This window comes from Vanacampus margaritifer, chromosome 2, assembly GCF_051991255.1.
Source record: "Vanacampus margaritifer isolate UIUO_Vmar chromosome 2, RoL_Vmar_1.0, whole genome shotgun sequence".
NCBI lineage: Eukaryota > Metazoa > Chordata > Actinopteri > Syngnathiformes > Syngnathidae > Vanacampus > Vanacampus margaritifer.
Genome location: NC_135433.1, coordinates 22,603,692 through 22,624,569, shown reverse-complemented (window position 1 = coordinate 22,624,569; position 20,878 = coordinate 22,603,692). Strand labels below are relative to the sequence as shown.

General features: G+C 38.7%; 1 protein-coding gene across 3 annotated transcripts in view; it reads left to right on the top strand.

Moving 5' to 3' along the window:
* The window catches only part of sdk2a (sidekick cell adhesion molecule 2a), a 184,521-nt gene that overhangs the window by 126,334 nt on the left and 37,309 nt on the right, over nt 1-20,878 (top strand). For all 3 annotated transcript variants that reach the window (XM_077558667.1, XM_077558669.1, XM_077558668.1), the window contains exons 6-17: nt 2,765-2,876; nt 3,977-4,167; nt 5,348-5,431; nt 5,537-5,731; nt 9,059-9,175; nt 9,347-9,514; nt 10,900-11,002; nt 14,499-14,675; nt 15,427-15,563; nt 16,742-16,889; nt 18,675-18,815; nt 19,342-19,523. In XM_077558667.1, coding sequence (XP_077414793.1) covers nt 2,765-2,876; nt 3,977-4,167; nt 5,348-5,431; nt 5,537-5,731; nt 9,059-9,175; nt 9,347-9,514; nt 10,900-11,002; nt 14,499-14,675; nt 15,427-15,563; nt 16,742-16,889; nt 18,675-18,815; nt 19,342-19,523 — 1,755 coding nt within the window. The remainder of the gene's footprint in view (nt 1-2,764; nt 2,877-3,976; nt 4,168-5,347; nt 5,432-5,536; nt 5,732-9,058; nt 9,176-9,346; nt 9,515-10,899; nt 11,003-14,498; nt 14,676-15,426; nt 15,564-16,741; nt 16,890-18,674; nt 18,816-19,341; nt 19,524-20,878) is intronic.

Below are 20,878 nucleotides of genomic sequence, written 5' to 3'. Positions count from 1 at the left end.
GGACAAAAAAAAAATCGGAACAGCTCGCACTTCTACGCAACAACCTCAGAAGAGCTGAACTCCAACTGTCTTGACAAGTTTGCTCTATATTATTTGTTTGGTTGTTACTAACAACTATGAGATTAATTTTTCAAAAATCATTTCCAGTTTGATACATTTTTGTTGGAACTTTATTTGGACGTACGCCACCATTGTTATTTACGTCAGTAAGTTAAGCCTCGTAGCGTTCCTAAAGAAACAACATGCGATCGGGAGAGTCAACCTCCCCCACGCCGTCCTCTCGTCATTCACCAGACGCATTCAAGAGTTTTGATCGTCCCTTTAGGAACGCTACGAGGCTTACCTTGCTTTCTTTAGAAGCGTTTCACAGAGAGCCCGCCGCCATTCTACGTCGCTACGCACTGAATGCGTTGCGACGTATAAATAACAATGTACGTCCAAATAAAGTTTCTACAAAATGTATTAAACTGGAAATGATTTTTGAGAAATGTTATGTTAGTAACAACCAAATAAATAATATAGAGCAAACTTGTCATGATAGTCGGGGTTCCTTTTAAAACACACACTTGTTCTTCATAATATCTTTCTGGGTTCATGAATTCACAAAAACTTGCTGATGTAAAATCAAATGGCCTACAGACACTATATTGTTATTTACAGGGTAAAGACATAACAAGAAAAACAGTAGTGAGGCATAAATATGTATTTCTATTTATTTTTATACATACATTTTTTTGGGGGGGGGGGGATTTCGGTGCTACCATTACATCATGTTTTAAATTATTTTTATTGATTTCTGAGGGATTCAATTATTTTCTGGGTTATTTGAGAGTTTTTGAATTTTCAAGGATCACAACTTCAGATTTGTTTGTAGTTGATAGTAAACTGATGATAGTTGAGTTCACGTCAATTAATCAATAACATCACTGATGATTTTTTCGGTGGACACCTCCATGGCTTCACAGACAGTTGGAACTTGATCAACTAACTCCAATTCATGTAACACAACGGCACTGCCGCTACTCGTTACAATGTAAAATATGATGAAGGGAAATGAGCAAATGCGTGCATGTTTTTTTTTTTATATATCTGAAGAATTAATTGGACAATTGGAAGCAAAAATATGATCATTTTTTTAGCAGAAAAAAATGGAATATCAAAAATCTGAAGTTGTAGTTTTTCTTTAATTTTATACAAGTACTTGTACTAGACTAGTTGATTATTAATAGTTTATCATCATTTTACAGGACATTTTTCACTTTTTTCCCTAATTTGTAATCATCCTGATGACTGGTTTTAATCGTGGTTATAAATAGTAAAGGGGTTCACTTAAAAGGAGGGTTAAATAGGATGCTGAAAAGCTTTCATAGTACAAAATAACCTAATTAGCCCACTTGGATCAATCAAAACATGAAGCACCTCTCGTCTGCTGTGCCGTTAAATAAGTCAATCTTATTTAAAGAGACAGCCCGGCCGGGTTGCCGCCAAGTTTCTAATAAGCTCAAATTGCAATTTACTTGTGGAAGTTTGTGCTGGATCCACTTCACATATTTGGCAGCAGTTCAAATTGGTCATGGGAATTTCGATTAAACATGCTTAGTTGATGACTGTCAAACTTCATCAGGTCAGCATGTACTTGTTATTTCTTGCTGTGGCGTGGTATCCGAAACTTTGACATCATCGATTAATCAACTTCCACTTTGTAGTGGTTCAACCCCTAATACAAATACTGGAGCTGAGACTCTGGATGCTTAATAGGTGGCAATTCCCACAAGGTAAGCAGAGCTGCAATGGGTTTTATTGGATGCACATGTTAGAATTAGCTAACAGGATCATCGGCTAATTTCTTAACTGTGAGGTGAAGTTGTCGACATAATTGCAGTGCAGGCAACGTGTACATGTGCCACAATCAGCACGCACAGTATATTGTATCAACAGCTGCATTGATTGGTTGTTTCTTGATTCACTTTCATTTCCCTTTAAAAGAAATCTTCCCTCTTTCAAGCACATAATTACTTTATCTAAAATACTTAACTACTTAATTATACAAAAAATAAGTTTCCCTCTTTGACAATTTTTTAAAATTTCAATTTCTTTTTGTATTTTATGTTGTTTTCATTCGCTTTACAAACGCATTTCTTTTCATCGATTTGGTTACGAAACTGTGCATCTGACAGCATAGTTTCCAAGTCATGCTGTATTTTATTTCATTTTGCATGTCTGCTTTAAAAGGCACATTTCCATTCCTGTATAACTTTTAAAGGAAAAAGCTCCTTTAACCTCTCATCAAACAAGTCACATGTACTCAGTCATCTCAAACACATCATTGGCTGTCGGGAGTGGGGTGGGGGGTTGTGGGGTGGTCACTCTGGGGAGGCGGTAGAAAATGAGACGAGATCAGGAGAGAGATCACTGATTGAGGGCAGCGAATTGATTGTCGGTCGGAGGCGCGCTGAAAGGCGCTGAGTGATGGCGCTGCATTTAATCGCCGTGTGTGTTTGTCTCAATTATGCTACATAATGGCTTCTAACACTTGGACCAGCAACCAGCACAGGAATCGTCGTTTGCACCGAGGGGAAGACCAGCAGCACGAAGAGGAAGGGAGAAAAGTGCAAAGTAAAGACAGGCCTTGTTAATAACAGCTGGGAATAGTGACGAAATGTCAGGATGCTTGTATGTGGTCGTGCTCGATGACACACACGCGCGTTTAATTTCACCTGCTGAATGCTTTATGGATTTTTTTGGTCGTGTGTGTGTGGGATAGATGTGGGAGGACCGGCGGATCCCATCGCCCCCTCCATCATCGTCCCCCCCAAGAACACAAGCGTGACCGTGGGGAGGAATGAAGCCATCTTCGAGTGCGTCGCCAACGCCAGGTAGCGCACACACATGCAAACACATATTTTAGACAATTTCAGAAGCTCTTGCACAAAATCTTCAAGGCCTCTGGTAACAAGCAGGAAAAAAAAAAGAAAAGCCTACCACAACAGCTTAATTTTATTTGGAGTTCATCAGAGGCACTTGAAATGGTGGCCGATGTGTGCAGACTCCCATTTAACCTTACATGCCTAAACCTCACAAGTCACAATTTGGCAAATTTCATATATTTTTTCAAAAATCTATACATTTTGGTCAGTCCACACATGTTAGTTCATTTCTCTCGCTATATATATATATATATATATACACATACACACACACACACACACACACACACACACACACAGTATCTTTCTCTATATATCCATCCATCTATCTATCTATCTATCTATCTATCTTTGACCTTCACCACTGTATCAGCTATTTTGTGGGTCACTTTTGCAGACACAAAAGCAGAGGCAGGTTAGCGTGCGGGCAGTTTAATGAGCCCACAATTAGTCAGGGAGGCACAGAATAGTGTCCAAGCAGGAGGCGCGGCATCCGGGGAACAGGAGAGCAGGCAGGCAGGGGAGCAGGTTGGCAGACGAGAGTCCAGACACAACTGGAGCGAATTGGGGACGACCTGGGCAAGAGTAGACAAACGGGTGAGCAACAAAGCACTTTACACTGTGACGAAAGCGCTAGATTCGACTGACTGAGCAACAAGCCGATCTGGCGCTCGGGTGCGGTCCAGGGCTGGCTTATGTAGGTTGGTGGTGATTACCGACACCTGGCCTTGCCTCAGCTGTGCCTCCTTCCCCTAACTAGCAGCAACAAGCGTGCACACACACACACGCACACACACACAAGAAAAAAAAGGCAAAAGGGGAATACGAGAAGGGCAGGGCTCATGGCGGGACGGCAGGTGCCCTAACAGTCACGAGTTTTGTTGCTTTTCCATTGAAAGTTGGTATCTGTTCCATTTTGCACGTTCCTGACTATTATCTGCATTTAAAGACTCAATGAGAAGCCGGACATACCACTTTGCACTCTGGGAACTGCGTAACCTTGGAAGTGAATTCACCTTTTTTTTTTTTTTTTTTTCATCATCTGGCAGGCCGCTCGTCAAAATGAGCATCACGTGGAGGAAAAATGGTGCAGTGGTCCACGCGGGGATCCGAGATTTCGGCCGTCGTCTGGTCATCAGCCAGCCGAGAATCGGCGACGGCGGCTACTACGAGTGCGAAGCGGCGCTCCGCAGCAGCAGCGTGCCTTCGGTCACCGCCGGAGCTTTTCTGCACGTGCTCGGTATGTATGTCGTCATGTGGATTACCAACGTACAATACAAATACCGTTCCAATTGCATTAGTCTAAAAACATAGCGTAAGCACATCATTTCTTGAATGAAACAGTTTGTGCATCATGATAAGTCTTGGACTTATGCTGCTCCTTCATGTGTGCACCCCTTGCCGCACAAACAACTAAGTAAATACAAAACAACAATTTAGTAATTACATAAAACAATGTCGATGTTTGTTTCCTTAGCCCTTGTGTGGTCTTTTGCATTGTGCGTTCACATCAAGCCAGTGGATGTTTTGTAAAAATAAGTTTCATATACATTTCAGTTTTACCCTCAAATCAGCAGGGTTTTTGTTGTTGTTGTTAGGCAGTTTCTTGTAAAAGTCCTGCTTTTTCTTGTAATGATACGAGACATTATTTTCATAATATCTTTTTCACCGCAATAGTACGACCTTTTCTCATATTAGAATGTACAGTATTATTGTTTTCTTATAAAATCAATAATTTTGTCGTATAAATGTAATTCCATCAAATTGTTTTTCCAGATAGTATTTCATTGTATTTTAATCTGTCACAAAAATTCAGAATATTATAACATAATCATAAATTTTAGTCATGTGAAATCTTTCATGTTGTTTTTTTTTGTCGCACATTATTTCTCATGGAACTACACGTTTTCTCCTGACAATGTTATTTCATTCATTATTTCATATTAAAAGTTTCTTTCCCATAAAATGTTGCCTTTTTCCTTATAGCATTACTTTTTTAGGGTTGTTTGATACAATCTTTTTTCAGACCGATACCAGTAAGTACACAAATCTTGAGGAGTCACGGATAACAAGTACAGATTCCACTAATACTTTTGATACATAAAATCCACCCATAAAATGACAATGTTAAAGACCTAAAGACCTACACACGCCAATATTACGTTTTTCCCTAAAATTGCATGAAATTAATGGATATTTTTCTATTCTAATTTCTAGTTCCTGATTGTAAAACGGAAACAAGAGGGCGCCGTCATGAGTACGATTGCTTGAATTAGGGCCGGGTATCAATACTCGCCAATCCCGACTTTCAAAAAAATCTTTTCTCTGTAACCCTTAAACTGTCTTTTTTGCTTTAAAAGTATCTTTAAATATTTGTTGATGGCTCAACAGTTGCTTGTTTTATTTCCTGCTTGTACCAGAATATCCTTTATTTGTGAAAGAGCCACCGAGTCACATCACTGCAGAGATGGAGAAGGTGGTGGACATCCCCTGTCAGGCTCGAGGTCTGTTCTCTTTGTGTCTCATCAAGCTGTTAAGTCCAATATGAAAAAAAAAAGAAGTTTACTTTTTTTGGGTGTGTGTGTGTGTGTGTGTGTGTGTGTGTGCAGGCACACCTCAGCCAGACATCGTCTGGTACAAGGATGCCGCGGCCATCAGCCCGTTGAAGATACCCCGGTACAAAATCCTGGTGGGAGGCAGCCTGCAGATCAACGGCCTTCTGCCCGACGACACGGGAATGTTCCAGTGCTTCGCCCGCAATCTGGCCGGAGAGATCCAGACCAACACCTACCTCGCTGTCACCAGTCAGTACTTTTTTTCTTTTGTAAGCATGATGTTCAATTGTGAGTCACCATACTTAACATAAACCTACACCAAAATATGTATACAGTACCTTTGTTTAGTTGTGAAGAAATCATTTTTGGCTCGTCCTTGTTGATGTCAATGTTTATGTGAGACTTAAGTGATTATAACACGTTACTTTCATTAATAAACTAAATCATTTAACCATTTACTGCTAAATTTAATTGGTAATTTAATGTTTGTGGACTTTTTATTTATCATGTCCTCGATGTTTAAACAACCCCTGGGTGTTATTATAGTTTGATTAAATTCTTGTAATTTTTGCCAAAATCTGGCATTTCCTTTGAAGTGTGATAACTTAGTCATTTATGAATATTTTTTTCACTTTCAACCGCTCAAAATGTTCACTGGCATCAGACCTATCTATTCATATATAGTTTAAAAAAAAAGTTTTTTTTAATGCCCTCTATGGACAATAATAGCAGTATTATGCTAACAGCAAAATTAACTATGCTGTATAAAGGAAAAAATAAAGGTCTAATTTGAATATTTCATATGACATATTTAGAGGCTTGAATAAGTCCATAAGTCATAACAATATAATTTTTTTATGCATGCCCAGTTTTTCACAATGGCATTTTTCTGAATGGCACAAAACTCTTGTCATTTTGCCAAAATCTGGCATTTCCTTTGAAGTGAGATAACTTAGTCATTTATGAATATTTTTTCACTTTCAACCACTCAAAATGTTCAGTGGCATCAGACCTATCTACACATATATAGTTTTTATTTTTATTTATTTTTTTAATGCCCCCTATGGACAACAATAGCAGTATTATGCTAATAGCAAGACTAACTATGGTGTATATATATATATATAAAATAAAAGAATAATTTATATATTTCATATGACATAGTTAGAGGCTCAAACAAGTCCATAACTCATAACAAAATAATTTTTTTATGCATGCATTTTGTATTCATTGATTAGCCTTTGGCGCCACCTAGTGGATTTTTGTGTTAACACTCTAAACACACAAATTCCTCTATTTTCATTTTTATGACTCGTCAAAGAAGCGATTGCATCAGTAATCACGGAAAATGCATTATAACGCATCAGGTTTACAGCATAACAAAAACTGTGATTTATAATGGGAGTCAATGAGCCAAAATCGGGCATTATTACAACAACTTCGTGTGAATCTCTCCCTCCTGTTTAGTAATAATTATAAATTACAGCATGGCGCCAATTTGAACTTCTACATTTTTAAACAATCCTGGTAAAATGTCAGGTCCCTAGTGTATTTTTTTCAAATGCTTTTTCTTTGATGAAAAACAGAAAAAAAGCCAGAAAATGGACAAATAACGCCCAGGGGTTAAGAAAAATTGATGTTCCATAATTAATCAATATCGGATTGAAGTGAGGTGAATCGAATTGGAAAAAAATCGAATCGAAATGAACTCTTGTGAATTGAAATTGAATTGATTGAGAAAATTAGAATCGATTCCCAGCCCTATTAAATTACAACCTTTTTTAACATCTATAATAGTGTTGTTCCGATACCGATACTGGTATCGGCAGAGGCCCCGGTACTGCATTAAAACAGTGGTATCGGTATCGGTGAGTACTAACAAGTAACATGCCAATACCATTAATTCTGACGCTAATATAGGACTTTGGATGCAGCATCTTGTGTCTTGCTCATGCACGACATTTACTGATGTGTGACGTGATCACTGCATGCCAACCCAAGATATCCTATTGGCCCTTGAATGCTCTAAACCAAGGGCAAGGCAGCTTTTTCATGTTGAGAAAAAAAAAACTTAGGTGTCGGTATGGTACCAGCATTGGACGATACTGCAAAGCTGGGTATCGGAATCGGGGGCCAAAAAACGTTATTGGAACAACACTAATCTATATATAAATGTCTTCATTCTAATAAAGTTACATTTTGGGGGTTAATAGTTTAACTTTTTACATAAAAAAAAAAAGGTATTTCATTGTCATGAACTTAAAAACAATAAATTTCTCAGCTTTTTCCTATATTACAAGTTTTGTTTTGTTTTTTAATAATATTCCAACATTCTTTATCAAAAATAAAACTTATTCAGGTTAAAAAGAAAAAATCCACATTTTTTTCCCTCATAATATAACTTTTTCCTCAAAGAGTTTTTCTTGCAATATGACTTTATATCATTAAGTTGAAAAATTTTCACAAAATATTTTGACCTTTTCCCATAAAAATACACTTTTCACAAAACACTTTATTCTTGTAATACAGTCATTTTTATTTTGTAATACAGTAGTTTTCTTGTAATATTAACATTTTTATTTTCAGATTTTATTTTCGGGAAGTCAACCCAAATGTTCTTTACAATAATATGCTCTATGCATCCCCACTAGTCTAAACACGGTATTCTGACTAATGCTTTTGTGAAATATGAATGAAGCCACAACATCCAGATAAAAACCCGTTTTTATCCATTTCAGTGGGCGGCCATTTTGCCCTTTGCTGTCGACTGAAAATGACATCACAGTTGCTCCGGTAACAACCAGTCACAACTCACCCGTTTTCTAAAGCTGAGATGTGATAGCTCATTGCCTGAGCAACTGTGATGTCATTTTCAGTTGACAGCAAGTGTCAAAATGTCCGCCCACTGAGGTAGATATAAACTGCTGGATTTTTTTGATTAACTTATATTCCACAAATCATTATTAATCAGAATATCCTTTCTATACAAGTGTGGCACATACAACAAATTATAGTAACATTTTGGGGCTTTTTCTTCTTAAAAAAAAACTAAAAATATATAGTTTCGTGAAATTGGCTAAATTACTGTAGTCCTTATGCAATTGCAAATTTTTGCCAATAAAGCTAAGTTGTTGTTTTTTTTTCTTGCAAAAATACAATTTGGCACTTTAAACAAAAGATAATTAAACCTTATATGTTTAAACACTATCATTCTCAACCAAGCCATATAATTTTGTTTAACAAAAGTCCTCTAGCTTCTAATATGTAAGTAATGGAAACACTATAGACGAGCTAACATTAGCATAAATGTTACATAATTAGATCCCTTCAAACAAGTGCTACTTGAGCACACATGGAGCAGCAGCAGTACATTAGAGGTACTCTGACAGTTTCCTCGCAATGAGAGACCTGACAGATGCCGCTCTCTTTTTTTCCGTCAAGTCTATTAAAGCTGCCATCTGCTTTGTTAAGAGGGGACTCCTTTTAGGCTTGTCATCATCACCTCTCTTTCCTCATCAAGTGTACGTGTATGTGTGTTTTCACCTGTGTGTGTGTGTGTGTGTGTGTGTGTGTCAGGCATCGCTCCCAACATTACTGCCGGCCCGGCTGACAGCGCTGTGATTGACAGCATGTCAGTCATCCTGCACTGCGAGACCTCCGGAGCCCCGCGGCCAGCCATCACCTGGCAGAAAGGTGCGCAAATCAAATCCCTGCTCTCTTTCTCTCAATCTTTACCCCTCAATTTAAGTACAGTAATGTGGTAACTTGACATACTGTATCTGAAGCTTACTTGAGACGACTGTTTTGCCACTTGAAAACGTGTAAGGTGGACCACTCGTAAGTTACTGTAACTGCATTTTCCAGGTGAGCGTGTCCTGGCCAGCGGCTCGGTCCAGCTGCCCAGGTTCACCTTGCTGGAGTCGGGCAGCCTGCTCATCAGTCCGTCCCACCTCTCTGACGCGGGAACTTACACCTGCATGGCCAGCAACTCCAGAGGCATTGATGAAGCTTCCGCCGACCTGGTGGTGTGGGGTAAGAAGGAAATTATTCGAAATATGTTGTCAAAGCTTGTAAAAGTTAAACATTCCATTAAAAAACAGAAAGCAAGCCGGCTACTGCGAAATGCTAATCATTAGCAGGGAATGTTTAGATGTAGCAGTCTACTCCTTCTACAAAATTTGCCAATTAGCAGCTAGTGTAATGTAGCTATCTACTGTATATCTTCACTCATACAGTAGGTCCTCTTATGATGCTAGTTAGTTGGCAGCTCGTCAGTTGCTGGTTAGCGCGAGAAGCCAACCTGGCTAGCAGTGTACCACTTGCTCTACAACACACTTTCAACAGAGCAAGTGTGTCGACACAGCCAGTCATCAGCCACCAAAGAAAGCTAGCGTAGTAAAATGATGTTCTTTCTACAAAGCATGTCAGTTGGTAGCTAGTTCATCAGTAGCTCGCACATTGTTGTATACGTGACGTCTTTACTCGCTGACTTTCCTAAACAGAAAGGCAGCTGTCCAGTTAATGTGTAGCATAGGAGGCTAACGTAGCAATCTACGTCTTCACTCCGTGCTCTGCTCTTTTACAAAACTAGTCACTCAGCAGGTAGCCAGTTGCTGGCTAGCCTTAGAAGATATAATAATCTTCATTTTTATTCCGTGCTCTTTCTAGAAAAAACAGTAAGTTAACAGATAGCGATACAATGGTTAGCATGAGAAGTTAGTGTAATAGTTTACATATTCATTCGTTACTCTTTCAACAAACTCAGGGTGCAGTTGGAAATTCAATCCGACGCTGTAACGCTACTATCAGCATGTGAGTGTTGAAAATGCGCTCTGGGTACCCGCAGATTAAGACACTTGAATAACGGTAACTCTTAAGTTTCCGAATGATCCGAGTGGAACACTTGGAGTACATTTCCCAACACACCCAAAAGTAGTCAACTAGTCAGCAGTCAGCTAATGGTTGGCTAGTGTGGTTAGCTAGTTAGCTAGCCACTCATTAGCTAGAGTGAGAAGCTAGCATATAAATCTGCACAAGAACACAAGAAGCTAACGTCGCAATCGAGATTCACTTATCCCACTTCACTTTTTTGACAAAGCTAACTGGTCCTCGGCTAGCTTGTGAAACACTCGTTGGCTGGCGAAAGAAGGTTGCAAAGCTGTGACATAAATACTCTAATAAGAAATGTTGCTAAAAGTGTTACAATTTGGGGTCTCATTATTTTGACTATTGCCTTTATTGGGTTCATCTTGGAATGTCTTTGAAAATAATGTAAAGTAGTCGACTTACTTGGACTAAGGCACACATTGAATCAGAATGCATTACAGTCCAATCCAATAAAACGCTCCCCTCTCACCCACCCTCCGTGTGTGCGCGTGTGTATGTGTGTGTGTGTGTGTGTGTGTGTGTGCGTGTAGCCCGCACCCGGATCACCAAGCCGCCGCAGGACCAGAGTGTCATCAAGGGGACCAAGGCGGTTATGGCCTGCGGCGTCACCCACGACCCCAGCGTCAGCATCAGGTAACCGAGAATAAAGTTTGCCTCGCACTTCATCATTGTCGTATGTGTGGAAAACAAGTGTGGCTTATCACAGCTGCATTTAATGAGTTTGTGAAATCAGCACTCGATCTCGTCAGCGTCGATCCCACCCTCTGATGACCTCCTGTGGGATGCAACTCTTACAGTTGCATTGCATATGATGCAGTGTGTGTGTGTGTGTGTTGCAAAGTGGGTGGGTTTTGGGGGGGCTGCTGTCTACGGAGCCCAGTGATTAGAGTGTCTGTCACCTGTGGGCCCAGTGGCATCGATCGTGTGGTGGTGGTAAACAGAGGAATATGTAAACAGAGTAATAACTTCAGACGGCGCCTTTAATTAAACGCAACGCCAAGGAGATTAGCTGCAGAGCCCCAACAGTCACAATTAATCACTGCATCTCCGACTGCGTGTGCACACGTGCGCCTTTGCGCTTGTAGGGGAGGCATGTGTAGGTATGTGGATTTGACAGTGGAAATTAGAATACTAAATTTGTTTTAAAATTTAGTATTATCATTATTATTATTTTAGTAGGGATGGTGAGTACTGATACCAGTTATCGGTGCCGATACCAACCTTGTTTTAAGGTAAGGCAACAGTAATCAATACCAATATCGGCCACTCTCTTGTGGCCCCTTAACGATCAGGAACTATAAATTAGAGGAATAATAAATTGCCATTAATTTCATGCAATTTTATTTTTGGAATATAAAGGTCTTTTTCGTCTTTTTTGGGAGGGGGGGCGGATCTTATGTAATAGTGGTATCAATATTTGGTGTCAGTATCGGTGACTACTCGAGTTACAAATCAGTATCGGTCTGAAAAATCAGCCCTTATTATTATTATATTATTATAATTATATTATTATAATAATAATTATTATTATTATCATTATTATTATATGAATAAAAATCATAACTTTGTTGTCAATAGCATTGTTATTCATAAACATTTTTTGGGGTATTTTGTAAAAAAAGAAAGAAATAAGTTTTGTTATGTAGGCCTATTCTAAATAATAACAATTAGTAGTAGGTAATGGTGATGAAAGGATAGTTGTATCATCATCAATATTTTTATGATTAACTCATTCACTGCCATTGACGGCTATAGACATAAAAAATGAATTTGAACTATTAGTTTAAATTTTTTTTCCACTTTTGTTAACAAGAGTATGAAAACCTAGAAAAAAATGTATTGTACATTTAGAACAGAATGAAATTTGTGATTAATCTTGAGTTAACTAGTGAAGTCATGTGATTAATTACAATTAAAAATTTTAATCGCTTAATGCCCCTAATTTAAAAAAAAAAGAGAAAAGATTATAACAAATTAGGAGCGTCTGACGATTAAATTTTTAAAATTGTAATTAATCGATTAATCACAAATTTTATAAATGCAATAAAAAAAATTCTAGGTTTTCATACTCTTGGTAACAAAAGTGGAAAAATGTGAAACTAATATAGTTCAAATGAATTTTTGACATCTATAGCCGTCAATGGCAGTGAATGAGTTAATTGATGTTTTTTCCATCCATCCATTTTCTTAACCGCTTGTCTTTACAAGGGTCGCGGGGGGGTGCTGGAGCCTATCTCAGCTGGCTTCGGGGAATAGGCGGGGTACATCCTGAACTGGTTGCCAGACAATCTTGAATGTTTTTCATACATTTTTTATTTTGTTAATATATTATTGTTTTCAAAATCAGAATCATCTTTATTGGCCAAGAATGTAGAAATACACAAGGAATTTGTCTCCGGTAGTATGAGCCTCTCAAGTATTGCAGAACAAAAGCACAATACATCTTAGGATGTGACGCAAACTGTTACAGTAAATCTTTACGTAATTTACAGTAACCCCCATTGGTGCTTTAGTACCCAACAATGACCGCTGTGCAAGTGTTGCGGAGAGAAAAAATAGAGGGAAAATAGGTGACCAGTAGTGATAGTACTTACAATGCAGTGACAGTTGTCAGATGTCAATGCACAATTTAAAGTAATCACAGTAGTGCTGTAATTATGATACAACAAATGTGCAATAATGCATAAGTCCTTGAGCCAGTGTCTGCTGGTGTAGAATATTAATCAGCACTGAAGCTACAATAATCAATACTGTCACAAAGGGATGTGCAAAATCGGCAAACAATTCACAAAAAGCCACTATGGAATTGAGTCCATTGTTTAGGGACTTAATGGCAAGAGGGAAGAAGCTTTTGAAATGTTGCTGGGTTTTGCGTGCAAAGTTAGTGCCTACCTGAGATAAAGAGCTGGAAGAGGTGGCAACAGGATATTATTATTGTTAGCATTATAGATTATTTTATTGAGTTTGAGTTTAGTTCATTAGAAGGACAGTGTGCAGTAAGTAACATGAAAAAGATGGCTGCACTAGATTTAGTACAATTCTAGTCTCCATCTGTATTCCCCATAAAATAAAATAACAAAGCAAGTTAAAATTACATACAAAGTACCAAATAGATAGTGCTGTATCATCAAATTACTAGTCTTATAAAAGTGCGGGATTATAAAAAATAAGAATAATTAAATCTATAACAAGCATAAAATACATACAGTAAGTCACTGAAGTAGTAGTCGTAGTAGTTCCGTTATTGTAGCCATCAAACGGTACCCACGAGGGTATCGTCTGATGGGCATCTACCCAAGTACTAGGAGTGTGAACAGGACAGGACTGGTATTCAAGAAGCCAGCCTTTGACTGCCCGTGAGGAGCTATCAAAGTTTGTGTTGTTTTTTTAGGTAGTCAGGGAGGCGCGTTCCACTCTTTAAAAGCTTTATAAGAAAAGGCTGACTGAGAATTATTATTGTTTTTATTTATTTATTTATTTTTCATTACTACAATTATTATTATTATTATTACTATTATTATTTATTTTCTAATTACTATGCTTTTATACAGTAATGATCAATTATCATTGTTATTATTAATATTACCATAATAATAAATATTTTATTACAAACGTCCAGTGTATTAAATAGTAGTAGTAGTAGAAGTATTAGCAGTAGTAGTTAAAATCATTGTTGTTGTTATTATCATTATTTTTATTTATATGTATATGTTTTTTCTCAAACATGTGTATAGGTTATATTTTTATGTTTTATATGATTTTTAATATCTTTTTATTAGATATATTTTTCTTTTTCTTTTTTATATATATGTGCGTGTTTGAGAAATAAAATAAAATTCATTCAATCATTCATATAATTTGATTTTCTTGTATACCATTTTATTTTTTAAACAATACAGCAAGTATTTTGACTGAACTGGTGAACCTTAAATCTTTGACATCAGTTGTATATAACAATCGCAGTCTTTGTCTTTACTCCATAAAGTTCGTTAGTCATTGACATCCCTGAGCCTTTTGGTTTTGTTTTGCTCCAGATACGTGTGGCAGCAGAATATACATGTTTTATGCAAATAATAGAACATATGTTATAGAAATTGTGTGTTTTTTTATTTTTTTTGTGTGGCTCCAGCTATGTGTGGGAGAAGAGCGGCACTACGCTGGACGTGAAGGCGTCTCCCCGCCTGCGACTGGATGCCGAGGGCACCCTCCACATTTCCCAGACGTGGTCCGGCGACATTGGAACGTACACCTGCCGCGTCAACTCCGTGGGCGGAAACGACTCCCGCAGCGCCCACCTCAGAGTCAGGTGCGCTTCTTTTGCAAAAAAACGGATGTTCGCCCACAGCAGCCACAATATTAGACACACTGGCCGAAGTCTTGATGAGATCCGATAGCAGAAATTCCCACTTTACAAAAGGCACTTAAACATCACCGGGGAAATCAAAATGTATTGTGAAAGATAAGTTAACAGCTAAAAGGAAATTTTATCCAAGAAATTACAAGCTGATCTGATAAGATGTATGTAAGTGTGGGTGAACATTCTCCTTGGGATTTTCCATATATTACTTTTTAATTGCGACCAAATGCGCAATCTAAATTGGTGCCCAATTAAATTTGATTTCACATTACAGCTTGTGATCCAGCATGCACTTGGGAAATGTATTTTACATAGCGTCTTGACAGAGATCAGATCATTTAAAAAAAAAATCACATATTAAAGAGAAGTTTTTGGTTCCTTTTTTTTTCATGCTGACATCAACCTCCTGCTGCTGCCGCCACATATTTTTCAAATTACTGTTAGAATTATTTATAGCTTCATTTATTTATGTATTTCTTTATATAATTTACAAAAATACATATACTGTATATGACATGTTATTTTGTTTCTTAATAATTTACTTCACTTATGTGTTTTTTAATAATCTGATCAGTCAACGACACAAGGTATCAAGTATGAGATCTCATAAGACAGTGGAAGTGTACCTAATGAAATGTCTGAATAGTCAAACCTCCATCACACTTATTTAACCAACGCGCCTCGTCTTGTCTGGATCTAGGCAACTCCCTCATGCTCCCGAAAACCCCATCGCGGTGCTGAGCAGGATGGAGAAGCGCGCCATCAACCTGACGTGGGCTCAGGCCTTTGACGGCAACAGCCCGCTCATCCGCTACATACTGGAAGTGTCCGAGAACAGTGAGTGGATCCTCTTTAAAGTCACCGCACGCTTCCCCGACGAGGGAATGCCCGCAGGGTCGCTTATGTATGAGGACAACTGACAAGTCATTAACGGCAAAATGAATCACGCAAGGATGCAAAATGAATCTTATTCGTTTTTGAAAGTGTAATTGAATTCCAGTCTGGACCAGTGGCTACACAGTAAGAGGGACTGCTATTTGCGGTATTGCGCATTTGATAGCCTGGAATGAAATTACATAATATTAATATATTAGAATAAGGGATGTTAGAAAAAATCGATTTGGCATTATATCGCGATATTACAGCGCGCAATTCTCGAATCGATTCAATATGCAGCCGAATCGATTTTTAAACATCCATTTTTTTTATGGGACTATTCAACAAAACGTCTTACTTAGGGTTAGGATTCATATATTAATCATGGAAGAATGTTATATTAATGGAACATTAAGCCTTAATAATTTATTTCAGTTTTGTTCAAACATGAAACAGACTACAACCTGTTAAATGCAGTGGCTCAGTTATATCAAATCTTAAAGTGTACATGTACAAGTTTACTGATTAGTATTTTCCAAATTTGAGTTTAAAAAAAAATCGCAACAATCAATTTATAGATTCGTAGCGGGATTAATCGGTATCTAATTGAATGGTGACCTATGAATCGTGATACGAATCGCCAGGTACTAGGCAATTCACACCCCTAATTACAATCACATATTTATTTGTCTTAAGACAACACATCCAGGAAAAAGCATCTTAGAATATTATTTAAAAAAAATAAAAAATTTGGGGGTGGGGGGGGCATTTCTCCCATGTAACTTCAGTTTGAATGTGATTGGTTAATTCTGCACACAGCCACATAAGTAATCAGAGGCACTTAAAATGGTGGCAGTTGAAATTGAAATGATTATCTTGATTATATTATTTACATTGAAAAAATGTGGCATTCGAACTAGGGTACGTCAACTTTTTTATATGCACTCGAAATGTTTGCCTCTCAGTTTGTAAAAATAACCTTAGCACATTCACAAATGACACATTTCTAAGCTTCAACTTTTTTTGTTAACTTGCACAGACCTTTCATGTCAAGATTCTGCAGTTGAGTAAATAAACAGCCGTCGTGTGAGGAAATTTACAACAATTGATAAGTTTTCACTTTTTCTTCTATTTGTCAGATGCTCCGTGGACGGTGCTGCTTGCCGACATCGACCCGGAGTCCAATGGGGTGGCGGTGGGCGGCCTCATCCCAGCGCGCTCCTATCAATTTCGCCTGTGCGCTGTCAATGATGTCGGCCGAGGACAGTTCAGCAAAGAGAGTGAGCGGTAAGTTTTGGCGAACAGACACGGAAATGATTCAAATCAAATTAAAGAGCTGCACTGTTGCGGTTAGGATGACCAACTCTACATTTACTATTACAGTCATTTCGACAACTACTGTATATGGATGGAGGGAGGGAGTTTTTAACTGTCCCAAAAAAAAACAGAACCCACGATAAAAGGGGGCCTACTGTAACAGTAGTACAGTAGTGGAAATAAGCATGCTGCAGGATGGTCCCTTTCAAGATAAAACCATGAATAAGGCTGAATTTGGGCTTTGTGAATCCTTGATGGGAGCGCTGACCCAGCTCCATCCGGCCGCCTTCTATTAACTCGCTGCTCATCCTCCTGAGCCTGCCGGCCACGCGTAAGGTTTGAACAGAAGGGAGAGCATCACACGAACTGGAATGTGGTGCCAAATTCTCCTGCCCGTCCACATGAAAGAAACTCCGGATTTGCAACACGCACACACCCTACCTGACAGAGTAACCAATTTAGTGCCTCCACACACACCTGAAGAAACGCCTTCACGAGCGGCCCACCGTGGAAGCGGCTTTAACCACGGGCATGAGCGCACCCCGGGGAAGGGCACGGAGCTTTTTTACTTTTTGATCCCGAATGCTTTGGCCGCACCGAGGAGGGAGAAATCGAGATGTCATCTTAAATTGACTTGAGAGGGGGGAAAATTCCGCCCAGATGGCAGCCTACTCTTTCTGGCGATGTCTCCATTCTGTTGCTCTATTTTGACCGACGCTACGTTGATTGTCTCACCGTCTACACACACACACAGAAAAAAAACACGCTTTCAGGTAATGTCTATGATGAAATGTGATGGAAAGCGACAATGTCTGCAGCCTATTCACTTGCTTTACCGTAGAGATCCATTATGCTTGAAATAATCGAATCTGTCGCCCTCAAAAGCACCTGTACTGTATGGGCAATTTTTAAGCGGCAATTGAAGTGTCAAATTAAATCAATGACAGTGAAACTAAAATTAAGGCAGCATGGTGTTCTAGTGGTTCGTACGTCTGCCTCGCAAGTTCTTTGGTTCGGGGTTTGAATCTTATGTACGGCCTTCCTGTGTCATAAATTTGTACGTTTGAGCCGTGCTTGTTTGGGGTTTGGCCACATGCTACAAAGTGTATAGCTTGTAGCATGTAATGATATCTGGAATGTTGTGCTTGCTCATGGACAGCTTGGTGGACTAGTGGTTAGTATGGGCGACTCACAGTCGGAATCTTATAGTACAATCTGGAATCCAATCCCTTGAACGTTGGCTATGTTTATGGAATGGTAAAACATATATATTACATTACAGTTCATGTTTGATGTTATTTATATTATATTTCATAACCAATTACCTAATAAAAATGTTTTATTGTTTTCAATAAATACATTACAATACCATTGGATAAATGACTACATTATTATTATTAGATAAATAAATACTAATAAAAGTAAGAAACGAATAAATATATAAAATGTCTAAAATAGTTTATTTCAATAATTTAACTCATTTTGTGTTTTTTGTAAATAAATTAATTTGAAGTAATCAATTTAACAGCATAAATGCTTGTTGAATGTATCTGTAAAGTTTGGTTTAATATTGTTTATTTTATTAACTCCTTTACTGCCAATGACGGCTATAAACGTAAAAAAATAATTTCAACTATTTCTACTAGTGAAGGACGCAGCAGTCCATTCTTTGCTTATGATGCTCGCCAATTTAACGTCTTGCATCCTGGCATATTTGTTTGACCTTTGAGGCCTAATTTCAACCTTTTGCCCCAGGCTAACCCTTCCAGAGGAGCCCCCCAGCGCGCCTCCTCAGACGGTGATTGCCAGCGGCCGCACCAATCAGTCCATCATGATCCAGTGGCAGCCGCCCCCCGAGAGCCACCAGAATGGCCCGCTCCAGGGCTACGTCATCAGGTGTGAGAACCATGGCAACCCGGCGGCCAGCTACCATTTCAATGTGATAATAACCCGTGTGCCAGCTCCTCTCCGCCACCAATTAGATTCCTCTGGCTTCTTTCGCCACCTGTAATCACTCTCCTTTGCACCTTCTTTAGCTGCTGCAATTAAATGTTGAATGAGTTGAATTTGTAACGCAAAACATTACTATTGCAAATCTTTCATCATTGAAATTAATGGAAATGCCATTAAACGTGTTCCAGCACCCCAAAAAACGTCAACAACAAAAATATTGGATAAAATATAGCATATTGACCATGTTTGAGCATACAGGGTTAAACTTCAGCTAGAAGTGGCAATAAAAAGCTTGAAGCAAGTATTTGGACACTTTTTGGAAGAATTGTTCACTATCTTCCAAACTGCTGCTTGTTATGAACTTCGCAACCACCATAGCTAGCTGGAGATTATTACACACGTTTTTTTTCTATTACTGTACTTATATCTATTTTTTTTCCCCCCGATCTCACCACCGATCGCTGGCCAGGTACTGTCTGTCCGGGCTTCCCGTGGACTGTCAGATAAAGAACATCACCAGCCCGGACCAGAGCAGCCTGATTTTGGAGGACCTCATCATATGGACCAACTACGAGATTGAGGTGGCGGCCTACAACGGGGCGGGCAGGGGCGTCTACAGCCACAAGGTGACCGAGTGGACGCTGCAAGGAGGTGAGTGGCACTCAGGTGGAAAAACTACCACTTACACCCTGGGCTGGTTGCCGGCCAATCACAAGGCCAGGAAGGCTCGCGTTACAAGTCAAACCTCGAACCTCAGAACTTTGAGGCTGATTGATTTGTTAACCACGAGACCACTGTGATGTGATTCATCATTTACTGAGAAATTAAGGACATACGGCTTAAAAGTCAAAATATTTTTCCAACAATTGTAAAGAACCATGTCAGACAAATGTGCTCATAAGAATGCCGTAGAATTTAATATCAAAAGTAGCATTATTTTGAAGAGGTTACTTTAAAATCCAGCAAGCCCTTAATCACAAAAGAGTCTCAAAGGGATTCACATGCCCATAGTTGACAAATATTAATGAATTCCCTGTTCGAACCACAAGAGGGCAAGGAAAAACTTAAAAAAAATAAAATAAAATAAAAACTTCAGGGGAAAAATAAGAAACCTTGAGAAGAGACCGCAAATGTGGAAATCCACCTTCCCGGATGACCAGGCTGCAATGGATGCCGAATGGGCAACAATTTACACAGTATGTGATGCTAAAAAATATGAACTAGAATAGTGTGAAAGTCCACTTAATAAGGTGAAGCACTGAAAGAAGACGCCGTCATGGAAGTGGATAATCATTAAAACCAGGCCCGATTGGCCAGTGCAGAAATCTCCATGGCAGCAACTAGCACAATAAGTTACGATGAATACCATATGTACTTGTTGTACAGCATATTTGCATATTTGCTGTGTTGTGTACTTTAATTGTCATTTTAGCTATATAAGAGTTTCAAATGTTTCAAAACAGCTCCCAGTAGGATGCAGTGCATTTCTACTACCACAAAAAGTTTTAATGAATCCAATTTGCAATGCTAAATGTGTCTTCCATGTGTTGTATGCTTCATTAATTGATATTTTTAGCAACATGAACATGTAAAATAATAAGAAATGTCTGTCAATAGGACTTGGTACAGTTCTACAACCACACTAAGTCGCATTTGCACTTGCTGTATGGCTGTGATTCTATGCCAATGTTTTTGCGTGTTGATATTTTATTTTAGCTCCATGCCAGCATCAAATGATTGATTGATGATATGAGTATTGAACTGAATGGAAAACTTACATTAACTCTTTGACTGCCAAAAACATTAAATAACGTTTAGTAAAATCCTACGGAGGAGCGCCAAAGACGTTCACCAAGTTTTTTTTTGGAAACGGGTGGAGGAAAGCCTTGGCCAGCTGTGCTGAAAGTATCAAGCAGATCTAGTTAGTATAATGCCTATTTTGGGCCCCTAGATGGCAGCGATGACTCTCTTTGGACAAGATTGGGTAGGCGTCAGTAGAAGACGTG